We start from the raw sequence: 18,269 nt of genomic DNA on the forward strand, positions 1-18,269 counted from the left end.
TGTGGGTTCACCCACCCCATGACCTCCATTAATGCCTATTTTGTATCAAAATGCTTGCTACCTGTGAGTGTACATTTTCCGTCAAAAAAAGTAATCTTCCTCCACCTTTGGTGTCTGTCACATTACTGAGATGGCAAGCAATCCTAGCATTATGACTGTTGTGAGCTGATGAGCTGTATGGACAAATTGTTTTATCCTCTCCAGTTCCTTTATTATCATGCACAATGGCAGTCAGATTGCTGGAGCTTTCTGGGAGACATTTTCAGTGAACTAAAATCTATTGATGCTCCTCTGTGGAGAGGTTAAACAAATGGTTTTCAAGCTTTTTTCTTCTGTTCAAAGGACAGGTTCCATGTAACATAGGCTAAAGGAATCTCAAAGTACAGTGAAGGATTGTGGGGAGTGTTGTAAGACTTGTGTGTGTGTGTGTGTGGTGCTTCTTATGGAAATTTGTTCACATTTTCAACACATTTTTCATTATATTTTGCATTTTACTTATCTTACTTTTTTAAAATTAACTGGAGCTATTTTGAGTGCAGTTTTTTCAATGGTGTTTCAGCTATTTGCAATTTATTGCAATGGGGTTTTAGCCATTAGCCAGTTTTAGCCATTTGGAATTTAAACTGTGTACATGGTTTTTGTGCCCATTTCATTTCTCCATAATTCCCTGACAACCTTGCAAATGGATGAATTCTCAATGAAGGAAATATCTCACAAATGGTCTCAAGATATATGAGAAGGCTACTTCATTGAATCTTCTGAATCAAATGATATTCTCTTCCATCCCTACTGTGAATAAGTTTATGGGTTCCAAAGAACTAGCAGAGACCTAATGAGCATAATGGGTTCCTCACTGAAAATAATGGCAAATGGCAAACTGTAGCTGATGTAAATTCCATTGCTTCCAGTGGTGCCTATTTCAAGCTACCCATGGCTAGATTGGGACCCAAAGGATATAACAAATGCTTGTAAACATGAAGAAGAATGTTCTCTTAAGTCTCTGAGCTATTTGCAAACATGAGAGATGAGCATTATATAAAGACCAATCACGCTGAAGACAGTTGCTTAGAAATAAGTTCCAGTTAGTCTAATGGGATATAGTTCCTGTTAAAAAGGCTTATGATCACATCCTTAATCTTGCTAGCAAAACTTTCAAAGCACTTGTATGCTAGATTACATTTTTCCCCAAGACTAATTAAAAACGCTTAATACCTGCTGATTTGTTTTAATAAAGCTGAGGGTACAACTCCTATCTGGATTTTAATATTCTATGAAGAAATTATGAGTCAAAGAAGAAATGTGCTTTCTTTTCTTTAATTCAATCAAATATATTGTCAGTAAAAATTCAATGCCATATTCATTTAATTACAGAGGAGAACATATCCTTCATTCTGCAATGAAAGAAGTAATTTCGTAATTGTACTCTTCATTTGAAATTGCCTCCCTTGATAACACAAGAGCTAGCTTGTGGGAAGGACCTCCATCTTATTTGTATGGGATAAGTTTCCTTCCATTATTTATTCTATTAACGCTTCCAGTACCTAGGGGAATGTGAATCTTCAAGCAGCAGCAATTGTGTTAATCAAACGACTTTGTGCGTTTTGGGACTGTCCAAGTTTGTGTCATTGCATTAAAGGGCACAGCCGATGAAATCACTGGCTTGTAATGTACTAGTGATTGGATTAACTTGTCTATTTTGTGCAGCCTGTTTGAGGACTTATTGGAGATAAAGTGGAAAAGATTAAATCCAAAGAGTTGACCTTTGACTAGTTTTCCTCTTGAAAAGAGCTCACAAGTCTTTAACATAAGCCTGCTGCACTTGAAATGTGTGGATACACTTTATTTGAAATTAAAATAGACCACAGATGGCGAATGTCATTCTCTTTTGTTTAAAACTAGGCACAGACCATTGGGTTTTTCCAACTAGATAGTGGGATAGATCCATCTATGTGCATCTGAGCACATGAGGATGTAACTTGTTGATTATTTGGTCCTTGCATGGAAGGATGACTGTAGTTTTCTTCCTGCTGTAGGTGAAAAATGAGTATTTATCTTCAGTATTCCTCCAGTATATGGGCATATTTGAAGTGTTGTAGAGGCGTTATTCTGCATATAAATTTTGCATCCTTTCCTGAGGAAGGCAGATTTGGCTAATGTTTCACACTTTACTTACCTCTCAGTTAGACTACTGTAATGCACTATACATGGGACTTCTCTTGAAAAGGGTTCTGAAGCTGCAGCTAGTTTAAAATGCAACAGCTAAACTGGTGTCAGGTGTGGAATTTATAAACCATATAACACTAATCCTGCAAGAATTACATTGGGCTCCAATTTACTTCCAAACTCAATTTAAGGTGCTGTGACTTACAAAGCCCCAAATGGCTTGTGGCCAAGTTATCTGAAAGACTATCTCCTGCCATATGCACCTGTCAGAAATTTGAGAGCTTTGTGAAAGGCTGGTGGGTACACGTAACAGAGCTTTGTCTATAGCAGTGCCTCAACTGTGGGACTCCTCACTGAAGGAGGTTGGGTTGGCCACATCTCTTTTAAGCTTCCAGTGGGCAGCCAAAACAGTGCTGTTCCACACAGCATTCAATGTTTGAAATGGTTGCTTAAATGGTTTTCAAACTGGATTCTAGGATTGTTTTTAGACTCCTTTTAGTAGTTTTAAAGAGTTTTTTAAATGTGTTTTTATTTTATTTTTTGTATTATTTTATTTTTTATATATTGTTGGTTTTTATTGGTTCATCACTTTGCAAGCCCTTGTGGGCTGGGAGGTGATACAGAAATGATATAAACAAACAAACTAACAAGTCCCATTCTGGTAGTCTGTATATGTAACTAGACTATGAACATAAATAGGTTCACCCTGGATTCCGCAGAAGTTGAGAGGAAAAAGTAAATACAATCACTTAATATGATAGTTGTGCAAAATGCAAACAACCACCATCACTTTTTAAAATCTCTCATATCAAACTGGTCCTTTCACTGCAGAATGATTAGAGATTTTTAAAAAAGGGAATAGAAACTAATATGTGGGAAATAGGCCCATGTCAGATTCAGACATGCTATAGTTACCATTAGTGATAGTGTCAATATTGTGTCAATTGTAGTATACAAATGAAAACAGAGCATTTCCACATTTTAAATTTAAAAATAAAAGTGATATCAGCAGCACACAATAGGTAGGCAGCTGTTGAAAGTCATGCTTACAAGATATTGATAGATTCAAATATCAGATATCTCAGAGGATCCAGGTGGTCCTTCAGCCACTGAAGTCCTATGATACAATACTTTGATAATACTGTTTCTAATGGAGAAAACAAATAATATTAGCAAGTCTCTTCCTTTTGCAATAATGTCTTCAAAATCTAAATTGTTCAGGATTTATTCTACACATTTTTGTGCAGAAAACATTTTCTGCACAAGGAACAGCATTTTCTATTCAGAAATTATTTCTGCACAGAAATGTTTCTATCTATGAAGTTTTCTGCATAGAATAATTATATGTGAATTCTGGGATTTAAATGTTTTAAATTTAATTTTACTTTAATATTACTTTTTGTCCAGTTATATTTTAGTAATATAATTGTGAACACTTTTATCTGTACTTTTTTAAAGTTGAGAGCTGTTTTGAGATTTGGGAGATAATCCATGGAAGTGAATAAAATGTCCTCACCCACACATGCTCTTCTCTGCTTATCTGACTCTGTTGTCCTTGCTTGGGTTCTAAGGCACATGTGCCTTATAGTCTTTTCATTTCTACACATCTCCCTTCTGAGAAATCATTGTGTCATATCTGACCAATGATTCTGCCTCTCTTTGGTGAAGTTGTTGTTTGCCTCAGCTAGACTTTATGTGGAATGCATGAAGCCTTCAAACAGTGCTAAAGTTTTTGAAGGAGCAACTATGATGTGATCATGATGTGGACTAACAACAGTTCTTCTGAAGTTCCAAATATTTTTCCACTCCCTTCTCTCTACATAAAGAATTAGACTTAATGAACCCTCTTGATTCTCTCTTATTCGGAAAAAAAATAGCATTCTGTTAATCCAGTTTTCCCTTTGTTTCTTGTCAGAGATTTGATACAGTTGCATGGGAAAGAAGACAGAGACCTTGCAATGAAACTTCTGGTTCAGTGGACATCCTTTGGCCTTGAAGATGTCCATCTTGTAAATTACTCTGTGCTGCTTGACCTACCAGGCTCTTCTCCAAATACAGTGTCTCTGAATAGCACTGGTGAATGCTTTTATCCTACGGGACAGCTATGTAACAAAGAGACCCCAAAGCTTCACAGTCAAGACCTTCTGTATTCCTACGCTGCTTACTCTGCCAAAGGAACTCTCACGGTAATGTGACCATTTGTCTCTGTCATTTTGGTAGAAAAAATGTAACAGAAAGAAAGAACTTCCCTCTGTACATAAAGCAATGAAAGATGAACCATATGCTGGGCTCAAAACAAACTAAAGAGGTGTGGGTAAACATTTAAGATATAGCCTACTGTATGACTTAATTCTTGGCATGTTCCATCTCTATTATGCTTTAGATCTTCTTAACTGGAGGCTATGGCAACTTTATATTTCATGGTTATGCTCCATTTTGTTATGGATGTATGCAGAAGCAGTCAGTGTAATTTTGAACTCTAAGATTACAGTCTGAAATAGATGTTGCATGGAGTGCTGGTAACATCCTAAAGAGTCTTTAAAAGAGAGAATGTGTAGGGAGGATGAAATCAGAGTGAAGGTGGAGAATAAGGACACGCCTAGATTTTCTTGATGTGTGTCAACTATTACCATTTGTCCATGCTGGCTATCAGCAGCCTATATATAGACTTTAACCACTTTGGCATTGTTTGCATGGTCCAAGATGGCCCACTTCCCTCCCATCTATTTTGGCATCATCCTGTTCAGATGATGCATGGCCCAAACCCCACTTCTGGTGTGGGCACTCTGAACAATGTCTGGCATGTCCTACCTCAGAATTTGGGCATAATAAGGTTAATAATTGCTTTGGATCTCTATTTTTATGATGTCTGCATGGCCATCCCACTGGGCCACCCAGTGAGTCCCATACCATTGTGGGTTGTTCATTCTGGGATCAGAATGATATGACCATTGCTCTACACCTTGTTCTGACCTCAGTAGAGAACAACCTGTGGCAGCAGCAGACACACTTAGCAGCCCAGTGGTATGCCTGTGCAGACAACCACTATGATGCAGAAATAGAGGCCAAAGCAATGGGGGCAGAATGGGGCAAATGCAGAGCCAGGTTACTGGATAACTAGCCCATAGGCCACCAGCTACTATCTTCTCCAAGGTGAGGTGCTTTTCTCCTACCGAGTGTCTTCACTAGGCAGATCTGTGGGTGGGGGGGGGGGGAGGAGTGCAGACTGCACTGTGTGACACCCTAAGATGGGGTGACACCACTGCTCCTCAAACATCTGCTTTCTGTAAGAAATGGGCTGTGGCATTCACCTGTGTTCCTTTAAAATATTGAAGAGATGGTCTGACTGAGGTAAGGCTAAGTAGGACGAGAAAGGAGAGGCTCCAAGTTTAAAAATAAATTTAGAAATTTCAATTTAAAATATCTATCATCTATCTATCTATCTATCTATCTATCTATCTATCTATCTATCTATCTATCTATCTACTATGTACATGTAAATGTATTGAGGCTGTGCATATGATATTGTAATTTAAAGGTATACTTTTAATTTTGCTACTTCTTTTAATTTTGCTACTTGTCACAACTATTAGCATTAGAATCAGAGGAATTATGATGAATTAGTAATATTAATACAGAATATTTTGCTAAAGATTCTACATGGTGTGAGATGGGAGGAGGTCAATGGGGGACTGACACCATGAGTACCTGGACTGAGTGATGCCAACTGTAGTGACACTACTGTTCCTACCTATTTGAAAGGGAGGAGTTGGCAGAGATCTGGCTGAAAATTTTATCCTACAATGATTACCAAACTCTCATTAAGTTTTGTGTGTATTTATGATAAATACATATAAGATGTATTGGGTGAACAACATTGTGACCACCTGTCTGCAAGAGAGGGTCTAGGTAGACCATGGGAGTACCCAGAGCAAGCACATGCTATTTATGCTACACCAAGCTAGTTGCCAGATTCCCAAATTTTAAAGTTTAAGGACCAGCTGCATAAGATAGTGACAATTCTATTTTCCCAGACATGACAAGCATACCATCCAACACTTCACAGAGGAAAACTATGAAATGTGCAGCCAAGGGACATCCAAGTGTAGTCAAGATGGAAAAACATATTAATGAAAAAAAATAAACAAGCTACAAGAAGGTGCAGCCATTTCCTTTTGCCTGAGTCTACTGGGAAAGGCAAGATTTCACTCCCCTTTTTTTCTCTCCTCTGCTGAGCTAAATGAGTGTGAATTACTTTTCCATTTTGAGTTCAGCTTACAGCAATTGAAGTAAGCTGAGGACAGAAGAGGGAAGTGGGAGGAGGAAAAAGCAACCTGTGACATCTTAAAAAGAGCTTCTCTGCCATCAGAATTCACCTTGAAATTTTGCTTTAATTGAAATGTAGAGCTTGCAAAAGAATGTAGAAAACAGAAGGAAGGCTGTTGATAAAACGCTGTTAGATATAATGCATGCCTGTGTTGACTATGGGCTTGGAACACACAGGAGCTTCTGTGATGTCATCATTGGCAATAATTAAATGTTTTTTTCACCATGGCACATCTGTATCTGCTTCATAATTGTGCATACATGGCACTCCCTGCAACAGCTATTTAACATTTATTTAGTGCTAGTTGCAGATGAGAGCTTGGAAATGAGTAGTCCAAACCTAGAGGGTTTGTAACCTAGAGTTACTGATCTGGAACTGTATTCAGTAAGACTATGGTCCGGTACATACCTCCTTGAAGCGGCATGCCGCCGCTGATTCTAGGGTTCTGGAGCGTGCAGCAACTGCACACTCTGGAACCCTAGTTCGTGCCAGCAGCGCCATGACTGCGTGGCCCCGCCCACACGGAGCATGCATCCATGATGCAAGCTGATGACATCATCCATCCGCACCACAAAGAACCTGGAGGACACCGTGCGATATGGCTGCTGCAGCGTCCCTCCAGTGGAAAACTGGGCGCCTCCAACCAGCCCTTTCGGGGTGGTATGGAGAGCCCCAATGTAGCCTTACTGCAAAGCTACATAAATGCTGTCCTAGCCCACATTAAGAGCCAGCATCTATATTGGCCAAAGGATGTGTATTAAGCTTTGATCTTGGTGCAAGGAGGCTAATGTTTCCACCTTCCTCCTTCCAGTGAGTGAGGCTGCAACAATCAGAAGTAGGACCCCATAGCAAGTCCCTTTTGCAGCTTCTCTCACTGGTTGGAGGGGTTAGAAATGCCATCCTCTTTATGCCAGATGAAAGCAGAACAAACCTCATCACCTAATCTAATGACTGGCTTTTAAGTGGAGCTGAGGTGGGGGGAGGCTAGGAGATGTTACTTAGTCACACTGAAGTTATTAAGCATCTAATGTAGAATATCAACTAATACAATAAAACATGTTGTTGTTAACTTCCTTTGAGTTGACCCATGGCAACCCTGTGGATGAGACATCTCCAAGACCCCTGTCTTCCACTGATCTGTTTAGGTTTTACAGACACATGCCAATGACCTCCCTAATTGAGTCTATCTATCTGGCAAGCAATCTTGCTCTCCTTCTACTTCCCTCTACTTTTCCTAGCATTATTATCTTTTCTAGTGAGTCGTTCCTTCTCATGATGTGGTTAAAGAACAACAGCATCAATTTGATCATTTTGGCTTCTAGAGATATTTCAGGTTTGGTCTTTTCAATGACCCATTTGTTTATCTTTTTGGATGTCTATGGTATCCTTAGCACTCATCTCCAGCACCACATCTCAAATTAGTTGATTTTTTAAATCTCTTTTACAGAAAATGTAAGGAGAATGATAACTTTCAGCAAAAACAAGACCTTAAGATGACTTTCTTAACTATACATTTTTACATTTCATTCTGTTAACTCTCTACTGATATAAAATACTCCAAAGGATGTCATGCTCACTTGGAGTGTTAACTGAGATGACTAGTGATGTTTGGAGGTGCTTGGAATACCCTATACTGTATATAATTGTTCTGGGTAAATAGTAAATGTGTTCTGTGTGGAGGACAGTAACCCCACCTTTGGAATCAGTGTGGGAATACAATAAACATCTCTACACTCATTACCATTGTGTCTGCCTCCCTTGTATGGAGAGGTATCCAAACATTAGTTTCCTTCACCCACTGCAACATCATGGGGTAGTCCTCAGAATTCAGCTTGAAATTTTGATTTGGCTGAAATAAAAAGCTTGGAAAATTGGCTGTGGTGATTACAGCTCATAGGATCCCCCATTTTGGTTTGCAATCTCTGAAAATGGGCATCTGTGTAGTCCACAAGGAGAATTATAGGAGTGCCCCTTAGGAGATTTTGGAAACTGTAGTTTTTTAAAAAGTAAATTTCCCAAGATCTGTCAAAGTGTGTGATAGCTATTCTTTCCAAGTACAGAGTATTTGTAATGGATAACATCTGAAGTGTTATTACAAATAGCGCTGGTTATATGCCATTGAGCCATCCCTTTTGCTGCTGTATTTTTCCTTCTTTTCCCTTCAACTACCAGTGAAAAGAGCTATTAATGACTTTCCAAAGTCTGGCTGCCAGACAAACTTCAGGAGTCCTTTGGTTCTGTAATATTATTTGTCGAGCAGCAGCTTTCTGCTTCTTTGAAAACCTGTCATGTCAATTCATCTTGTGGCCATTTTTGTATCTGGGTCTCCAATTTGTGCTTTCGAGTAACAGTTGGAGCAGCATTTCTGGTGTATGAAAACTTCTTTTGAAAACACAGTACAACTGATGGATGGCCCACTTTTGCTACCTCTCTGTAATTCATTGTGTGCTGGAAAGGTGACAGAGTTTATCCCATTACAACGACAGGTAGGGTCAGTACATGATTTTGCAGAACATGACTGCAATGGGTATGCAGGGAATTTATCATATTTCTGATGGGATTAAAAAAAAAACGCTTGGCATCTGGTGTTTGGGAGTAGAAAGTTGTGATCGTGCCAGTTATGAAAATCATTTCTCCTAGACATACCCTCTCTTCCTGCTGAATTTTCTACAATATATCTTTCAGCTCTATCTTTCACCTAAGAAGAAAAAAGAAATTGGCATTACCTGAAATATTTTCCTAATTTATCCCATTTGTGGCATGAGAAATTCTTGGTTTCTCATCATTTGGGAGGGGAAAACCTACAAGCAGCAGATTTACTTTCTTTACTTTTTTGCTCTTTAAATGACATTCAAAAACAAAGCCAAAAATGGACAGTTTAAAACATAATGTGGGGGATGTAGTCTATGGAAGAGTCTGGAAAAAATTGTGCTTGGCCCCCACTCAGTTGTTCAAGAGAGCAGGATCAAGAAGAAATGAGGGAGATGTAAGGATGCAGAGGAGTATCATGGTATATGTATGTGTGGCCACCAGACTCCTGGAAATGTGTAAAGAAAAGAAAGTTGCTGTTTCTGTGTACCTTCAAGTCATTTCTGACTTAAGGTGTCTGCAAGGAGAACCTATCAAGGTTTTTTCTTGGTAAGATTTCTTCAGAGATGGTTTATCATTGGCTTCCTCTGAGGCTGAGCGTGACTTGCCCAGTGCTCATATATAGCTAAGTAGGGATAAAGACCCTGATCTCCAAAGGTGTACTCCAACACTACACCACACAAGCTCTTTAAAAAGGAAACTATGGTGTGGTACAGACCGCCAAAATGCAGCGTACCAGCGCCAATTCTAGGGTTGGGACCGCACGGTAACCGCAAGGTCCCTAACCCTAGAATGTGACCGTGCCCTCCTCATGGCGGCCTCCCATCCACATGGGGCTCACCATGGCACCAGCATCACTCTTCGTCACGCACAGGAAATGGTGTCATAAGGCCCACACCTCCTTGTTGCGGCAACGCAAAGAAGATGCTGCTTGAGGCAGCTCCTTTTTGGTACACGCGTCATTCCTTCAGCAACCAAACGGCTGCGGGAACCATGCTGAGGAGAAACGGGGCAGGTGTGGCTCCCATGGCTGTGGCTCCTGGAATATCCAGGGGCATGAAGCCTCAAGGACACCCCTTTTCTGGACCACAGAGAAGCAGCATTTTGCCGCTTCTCTGTGGTCTGGAAAAACTCCAGATTGGAGCCACAGGGCTGCTGGTGAAGCTGCCCTGCCCCCAACCTGGCACAGAAAGGGGTGGATGCAGGCAACCTCTGAAGGGAGTCTGTACCATGCCTGTATTTCATTATGTGGCCCCATACAAACTTGCTAGAGTCCTAAAATCTTCAGGAGAAGGATTTCTCTTGCCCTGCCACCATCACAAGCTCTTTTAGTGAGGACACAAGAGTAGTTTTTTTTATCTTGTCAGCTGTCTTTGGTCTCTTTCTGGGAGAAAGGTGGCATAAAAATGAAATAAATAAACAAATAAATAGTTAAACTCCTTAGGATCTTTCAAAGGTGGTTTTCACTATCAACAGAGATGAAAAGATGTGGCATGCATTGCACTTCAAATGGTCACAAAGCCAAACTGAGCTGTGAACACCGCATTTTAATGGTGGCAAACCAATGGCTACTTCTTCATTCCAAAATTGACATTTTATCAATAACTGGCTGCATGGTGATTGAAAATGTACCATCTAGATGTATTGATTTGTTTTGTTTTGAAATTAGTTTGCTCTTGGAGCTCAGAGGGATTTAATTACTTAAGGCTGCAATATTATTATCTGGAAAAGATGCTTTTTGAGAAGATTACTTAGGGAGCTGGGTATGTTTAGCCTGGACAAGAAAAGCTCAAGAGGTAATATGACAGCCCTGTTTAAATATTTGAGGTCGCATTGAGGACGGAGCCAGCTACAGGAAAAGGAAAAGAGATTCCACCCCACCTCAACATTAGGAATAACCTCCTGTCAGTAAGAGCTGTTAACAATGGAACACACCAGCAGAGTGTGATGGAGTCTCCTTTTAAGGTTAAAAACATTAAGGTTAAAAGGCTGGATGGCCATCTGTCAAGAGTGTTTTGATTGTGTATTTCTGCATGGCAGGAGGTGGGATTGGATGTCCCTTGCAGTCTCTTCCAACTCTATGATTCTATTTAATTTTTATTGAATTTTACAACAACCATTTTTAAAACAAACAAATGTCAATGATCTTCAAAATGCTTTCACTCAAACTCATTCATACTAATTCAGTCATTAATTTCCAACATAACAGTACTTTGTAGACTGCCTATTATAATTGTCTTATCTCTCTATGGCGCGTTACAGACTGCCTAAAAGCGACGGTCTGCTGGCACCGCCGGTTGCTGCGTCCGGGAACCACAGCGGCCAAACCACGCTATTCCTGGGTGCAGCCAAAAAGAAGCGCTAAAATGGCACTTCTTTTTGTGGCCCAGAAGTGGCACCGCGAGGCGCTAGTCACACACTCGTGGCATCACTTCCGCCGCGCGATGTCCAGATGCTATGTGTCTGCGACATCAACATGGTGGCCCCCATGTGGAACAGGCGCCACCATTTTGTGCACGCTCTGTGCGTACTAGGGTTAGGGGTGTCAGGAAGTGACGCCCCTTCCTAAACACTAACGTCCAAGATCACGTTAATATTTTTTACTTCATTTGTATCCTGGAATTTCTCCAACCACTGCACCACCAGGGCTCCAACTTTTATATAAAAGCCATTTGAGATGCAATCTGTAAAAATAAATCTCATTGAGTTCAATTAGATGTATTCCTTTATATGTTTGTTTAGTGTTGTTATTTTTATCTGTAGCATTTTTGCCTTTATAAGAAATTGGTTCTTGACTTACTTTCGTTAAGGGGGAAACAAACTGGCATGAAAGGGCTGCTTGAAGCCACACTTGCCCAGGATGTTTCAGGACTGTGGCAACCACATGCTGTGGTCCCAGGGGCATCCTCTGCCGTGGGCCCAAATTGGGGTGGAAAAACCCCACTCTTTTTTCAGCCAGGTTTCTGTGGCCCAGGCATTTTGAGGATGTCAGGAGCCCTGGTGGCACAGTGGTTAAATGCCTGTACTGCAGCCATTCACTCAAAACCACAAGGTTGCGAGTTCAAGACCAGCAAAAGGGCCCAAGCTCGACTCAGGCTTGCATCCTTCCGAGGTCGCTAAAATGAGTACCCAGACTGTTGGGGGCAAATTAGCTTACTTGCTAATTAGCTTACTTGCTGTTCACCGCTATGATCTTTGGAATAGCGGTATATAAATAAAATTATTATTATTATTATTATTATTATTATTATCATCATCATCATCATCATCTAATTGCCATGCTCCCATGCGATGGGGAAACCAGCTTTTTTGGTCCATCTGTTAGGGCCCTTAGTAATGGATAAGGGACATTGAGTAGCAGTTGGTGTCTGTAATGGTATATTCATTTATTGGAGTGGAACTTTGAGTAGTTTGATTGAGCCAAGATGAACACAACAACAATAGAGCTAGTAGAAATCATATTTAGACCAGAGGAGCTAAAAAGGGCATGGTCAGGGATGCTAGGAAACAACAGAGCAAGCTTGGTGGTACCCAGCTACATCTCCTGAAAACTAATGAAAAATCCTAGTTAATTTGTTTACTGTTCAAAGCCTATATTTGTTATTATTCATTGAATATAGTTGATTCCATTACATGTAAAGCTGGATTTTACTTGAGATACTTAAGAATTTTTTCAGTTCTGCAGATTGTGTGTTAGAGCATAAGTACCCAGTTTGAGTGGATGAATCAAAGTGTTTAGTAGTTCCACAGTTTTAGGTGTAAGAGGATTTACCACTGCCTATCTAAAACAAATGTATGTCTGTTCTTTCTTTTTTTCCCCAGCAGCTGATAAAGGCAGTGCTCCTCTTTTGTTTTTTAAATAGCATTATTCCCCTCCCCACAAAAGGGAAGCATTTTATCTGTACATTGCTGCCAGGGATTCTGCTTTAATATTCAGAATGTATACAGCTCAGGATTATATCATTCTAACATCACTAGAAGTGAAAGTTAAAGCATCACAGAAATCCATTCCTTTCAGTGTGGTTGGCTTTGTTGCACAAAAGATACGTGCTCTACTAAAGTGCATTAACTCAGTCTATGCTACATGCCCTGAACACATTACTGACAGGATTAACACTTTTACATTTGCATTACAGTAATTTGAATAGACCTCATCCACCCTGAGGATTGTACAGTCATGTACAAGAAACACTATTTTCTAACACTTGCTAGAGAACTTACAGAAACACCAAGTGAATGCAAACAAGAATCTTTATTATGACATAAGCTTCCATGTAACATAAGTAACTACTCTGAGTTGTAAAGTAAATATCAGGTCAGATAAAAGCATAATGCAAAACAACAACAACAACATGCAGCATATTCCATCATCCCAATGCTTAAAATATGATGAATAAAATGGACCCTAGTTGACATGGATGATCTACAAAAATTCATCATTGATAATTACAATAATCAAAGAGTTCCCATATTTAGGATCAAATATTGACCAGAATAGAGACTGCAGTCAAGAAATCAGAAGAAGACTAGGAGTGGGAAGGACAGCTATTGATCCTAAAGTGCAAAGTTGTAACTCTGAAAACTAAAGTGGGGTAGTACAAGCCATTGTACTGTTGGACCTTGGCATCCTTGTCTATGGATTGGAGCATCCATGCATGGCCCCACCCTGTTCTCCATAATGGTGGTGCATGCACACAGCCACACAGTACAATCACATGCATGTCATGCCACAATTGAGTATAATGGGACTTGAGATCCCATACTATTTGGCTTCGGCAGGGGGGGGGGGTGGAATGAAACCTCCATGGATACAAGGTGCCACCTATATTCCTCATCATAATATATCGATGTGAGAGCTGAGCAATGAAGACAGCTGATAGAAAAAAAACTCATGGGAGATGTGGTTCTGGGGGAAAGTGCTGGGGATTCCATGAATAGCCAAGAGGACAAACAAATGGGTTATAGAACATATTAGGCCTGAACTCTCACTGGAAGCTAAAATGCCTAAACTGAAACTGTTATACTTTGGTCACATCGTGAGAAGACATGTTTAATTAGAAAAAGCAATGATGCTGGAAAAGGTAAAGGGCAGTAGAAATAGAGGAAGAGCACATGCTTATTCTTAGAAGCAATCAGGGAGGCCAGAGGCCTGAGCCTGCAGGATCTAAGGAGGCAGTTGAGGACAGGGCATCTTGGAAATGTCTTATCCATAAGATCACCATGAATCAGAGTTGAGTTGAGGACAGTTAACAACAGCAAAATTTCTAAATCTTGTGCTATATTGGTTAGTTTTTAAGGTGCTGTGAGACTCTTGCCGCCTCCTCCTCCTCCTCTTCATCATCATCATCTTTATTGGCTAGGATTCTACATGTGCTACCTGCTTGTAGATCCTAATTCGACCTCATGTACAAGTCAAGGGCCAAAATTATGGGTTTTGATAAGACCCGTGTATAAGTCGATGGTAAAATGCAACATAAGATGAAGCAAAGGAAAACGATGCCAAAGAATTTATAAAATTCTGGCAGGCATAACGGTTTGGGCTTACCCTAAAGGCTGGATTGATGAGAGAGGGGGGGTTCAGTGCTTCCAAGACACATTATGCTCTTGCCTTTCACCAGGGAATGGGTCTCTTTTTTTATAAGAGTTAAAGTGCAGTTTTTACACTGACCCAGGATAAGCCGACTCAGGTTTTTGGGGTCAATTTTTGACTAAAATGTCTAGACTTAGACATGAGTATATACAATACACCTTAGTTGCATAGCAAAATAACATCTGGCCTGACCTAAATCCTGGCATATCAGGCAGCAGCTCCTGTGAGTGTTACAGAACTGTTCTCCTGTCAGTTGGGTTGCAGCAGACTGATGCTCCCATCCCCCTCCTGCAAGTGATCTCTGGTACAACAGATAGAAGCAGGATAGCTGTTGAAATTTCTCCTTGCACCAGAGATCAGTCATGAGAAGGAGTGGAAACATTAGTCTGCTATGTCCCAGTTGATGGCAGAACTTGCAGTTGCTGATGCCCAGTAAGTTATGACTTGGGAACTTTTACAATCCCCACATATTCCCCACATTATTAAAATTGTAGGGATCATGAATACGAATAATTTACAAATGCATGATCTTTCACAAACTTTCATTCAAAGACTGCTAGCTGAGGCCATAGCCTATATCTAATCTTTTAGCCTGTATATTACCTTATAAACTCTATTTGACCTCACATTAAAAAAAAAGAAGAAGAAATTAATATGAATGTCTGGGCACACCAGAGGCAGTATCACCTAGGCCTAGTTTTATAGTCATAACTCCTCAAGCCATGAAAGGCCTGGAGATTGTAATGTAAAAAAAAAATCATACCCTTCAGAGCACTTGGTTGGATGCACAAGTAAGAGAAAGTGCCTTTCAGTCATTCTCTAAACCCTGAAAAGAGTACAAATAGGTCACCAAATTTTGCACTTGGTATATTTTTTTCCTAGTGCCCCCCCCTGCAAAAGGCACATCCTAGAAATGGCTCTGGTAAAAAAACCAATGGAATACAGGACATGCTATTTCAATAGTATTGTTATGCTGTCACAATGTATCTTTACATAATCATGCTTAGACACTATAGTTTGTTTATACTGTGTATTAGAAAGGATAGTTTAAAGAAGCAGTAGATGAACAATATTCTTAATAATCAGCTGGGCAAGATGATAAGTGTGTGTTAATGTATTTTTTGCAATTTTTATTTTGGTTTTGTTTGCGTGCATATGTGTGTGTGTGTGCGGGTGCGTTGTGTGTTAAAATTTCATTAGTGCAAAACACATTGTAGCTGGCATACTGTTAGTGACATATCCAAGTCTATGTACAACTTGTACCTTTATATGTGTGTGTTTTTTGTTTGTTTGTTTTTTGGTCACTGCATAGGTTGGTATTGCATTCTGTCCTCTGCAACCACTGGTGTCCTCCCTGCAACTTTCCATTTTGCTGCTGCAGCACTCATCCACCTAAACAACCATTCTGTAGCTGGAGGAGAGGAGAGGGAACAAAGAAGTCCCTGTCTTTGTCCTTGCAATCATTTGCAATCATTATTTATCTCTCATCTTCTATCATCTCATCTCAGAAATCTCTCATCTCTCCATTCTATTATCTCAATTTCTACTACAGAGCTCCTCTACCTTAAGCCCTCTTCACTGAAGTCTGGAAAAGTTATTTTTGAAAACTAGTGCCCAGGATCTCCCAAATGGCATGGCAGTAGCCATGCTTGCTAGATGATGCAGGAAGCTGTAATCTTTTTAAAAGTAACTTTTTAAAAGCTCTTCTCTAGAGGATGTAGGTCTGTGATTTAAGTTTATGAAATCTAGTGATTATGTTTAGCATAATAATTTCTTCACAAAGAGTTCCAACAGACACTACCTCTGAGCAAGTATGAATAAGCTGTATATTCCTAAATGCCATTCATGTAAATGAAATATTCATGTTTGCAAACACATGCAAACTCCTGCCAGTATCATGGAGTTGGGCTTAGAAACAGGTGTTTGTCACCACATAATGTGAGAATTGGCTGTCAGTGGATACCATCTGTATAATCCTTCTCATTATATTTCAGTTGAATAATCTATTTAATTTTAAAAAATAACAGCACTATTTTTGTTTTTGCAGGCTGAGGTCTTGGATGTACAGTATGGGACTGCAGAGGATTTGCTCAGGATTCAACATATTACAAATGTCTCCAGAAAAATTGCACTTTTGAAGCTAGGACATCTGCCTTTGCTGTATAAGGTTAGTTGTGGAATTAATATAATTTATCCTGGTGAATCACTGGTATTTCCCCCTGGGTTTCTGAATCACAGCCATTACAATAACATCTAGTTGTGTGACTTGATCTCCTAAAGCTGTATTTAATTGGTTTAGTTCGTGCAATTGTGCGCTGCAATTCTTGGCTTCTTCTGGTCCAGGTGTTCTTTTCTGACAACTATTACAAGGCACTGTAACTGGCCAACTCTCTTGCCTTTTCGCTGAAAGAACCAACAGCAACAGAAACATACAATGTATTTCAACTCATTACCAAGGAAGACAGTGGGGGCAGGGTGAAGGAGCACAAATTATTAGAATCATAGTGTTGGAAGGGACCATGCGTGTCATCTAGTTTAGTCCTGTGCCATGCAGGAATCCACTGCTAAAGGACTGAATGAAGGCCATTTACTTTTCACGTAGGAATAAAGGAAATCCACCACCTTCCAAATCAGGTGCTTCCATTTTGAACACCTATTTCCAGCTTGTGTGTTGGGGGGGGGGGATTAGCTTATGGCATAGTGAGTGCTGAATCCACTGATAAGCAGTATAGAAATGTACATACTATTTCTATTGGATCCACTGCTGCAGAAGTCACAAATCCGCTCTACTAGATTTACCACAGCTCCTGCTACAACTTTTGATAAATCCACTCCAGGCTGGTCCTGCAGTTCCAAACTTTGGGCTCCTACCACTCATTTTGTCCTTTTACCCTTACCTCCTGTCTCCTGGGTCTAATTCTTGGAAGAATGGCTTTTGGTGGGGTTCAGTTTTGTAATGTTTGGCCAATTCTTCTCAATTATTAAATGAAAATATCAAGGCAGAAAGGTAAAAAAATAATAAAATAAAGATTTATTATGTAACATTTCCATACACAATTCATGCACAGTGGGCCCATGATATCCACTGGGGTTTGGTTCCAGGACTCCCTATGGATACCACAATCCATGGCTACTAAAGACCCATTATATACAATGGCATAGTACAATCGTGGCCCTTATATAAAATGGCAAAATCACAGTTTGCTTTTTGGAATTTGTTTTTTAAAAAATATTTCAATGCCTCCATGCATGGTGGAATCTGTGGATATGGAGAGTTGACAGTAGCACTTATTTTAAAACAAAGTAACTGTTTTCCCCAAACTCTTTCCACACATTTAACTTTCATCAAACAAAATGTCCTCTCTCACTTACTGCATCTACAGTTTCCTATCCGTAGAATTCTCTGTTCCTAACTGGTCCTACTGACTGTTTGACAAACAAATCTCCAGTTTTATGTTACTTCCCCCAGATCCCCCCCTCCCTGCATTCAATTGGAACACCTCTCTAAGAATTTGTATGTCTTCCAATGCAACTCTATAGTCAACATCGACCAGAGGATGGCCATGGAATAGCACTGAAGGATCTACAAATGCCTAGATA

General features: G+C 39.9%; 1 protein-coding gene across 1 annotated transcript in view; it reads left to right on the forward strand.

Annotated features, from left to right (window-relative positions):
• The window catches only part of NAALADL2 (N-acetylated alpha-linked acidic dipeptidase like 2), a 767,772-nt gene that overhangs the window by 273,863 nt on the left and 475,640 nt on the right, over positions 1 to 18,269 (forward strand). Inside the window, exons 3-4 of the mRNA XM_042461028.1 lie at positions 4,079 to 4,349; positions 16,717 to 16,836. Of these exons, the coding sequence (XP_042316962.1) occupies positions 4,079 to 4,349; positions 16,717 to 16,836 (391 nt within the window). The remainder of the gene's footprint in view (positions 1 to 4,078; positions 4,350 to 16,716; positions 16,837 to 18,269) is intronic.

This window comes from Sceloporus undulatus, chromosome 3, assembly GCF_019175285.1.
Source record: "Sceloporus undulatus isolate JIND9_A2432 ecotype Alabama chromosome 3, SceUnd_v1.1, whole genome shotgun sequence".
Taxonomy (NCBI): Eukaryota; Metazoa; Chordata; class Lepidosauria; order Squamata; family Phrynosomatidae; genus Sceloporus; species Sceloporus undulatus.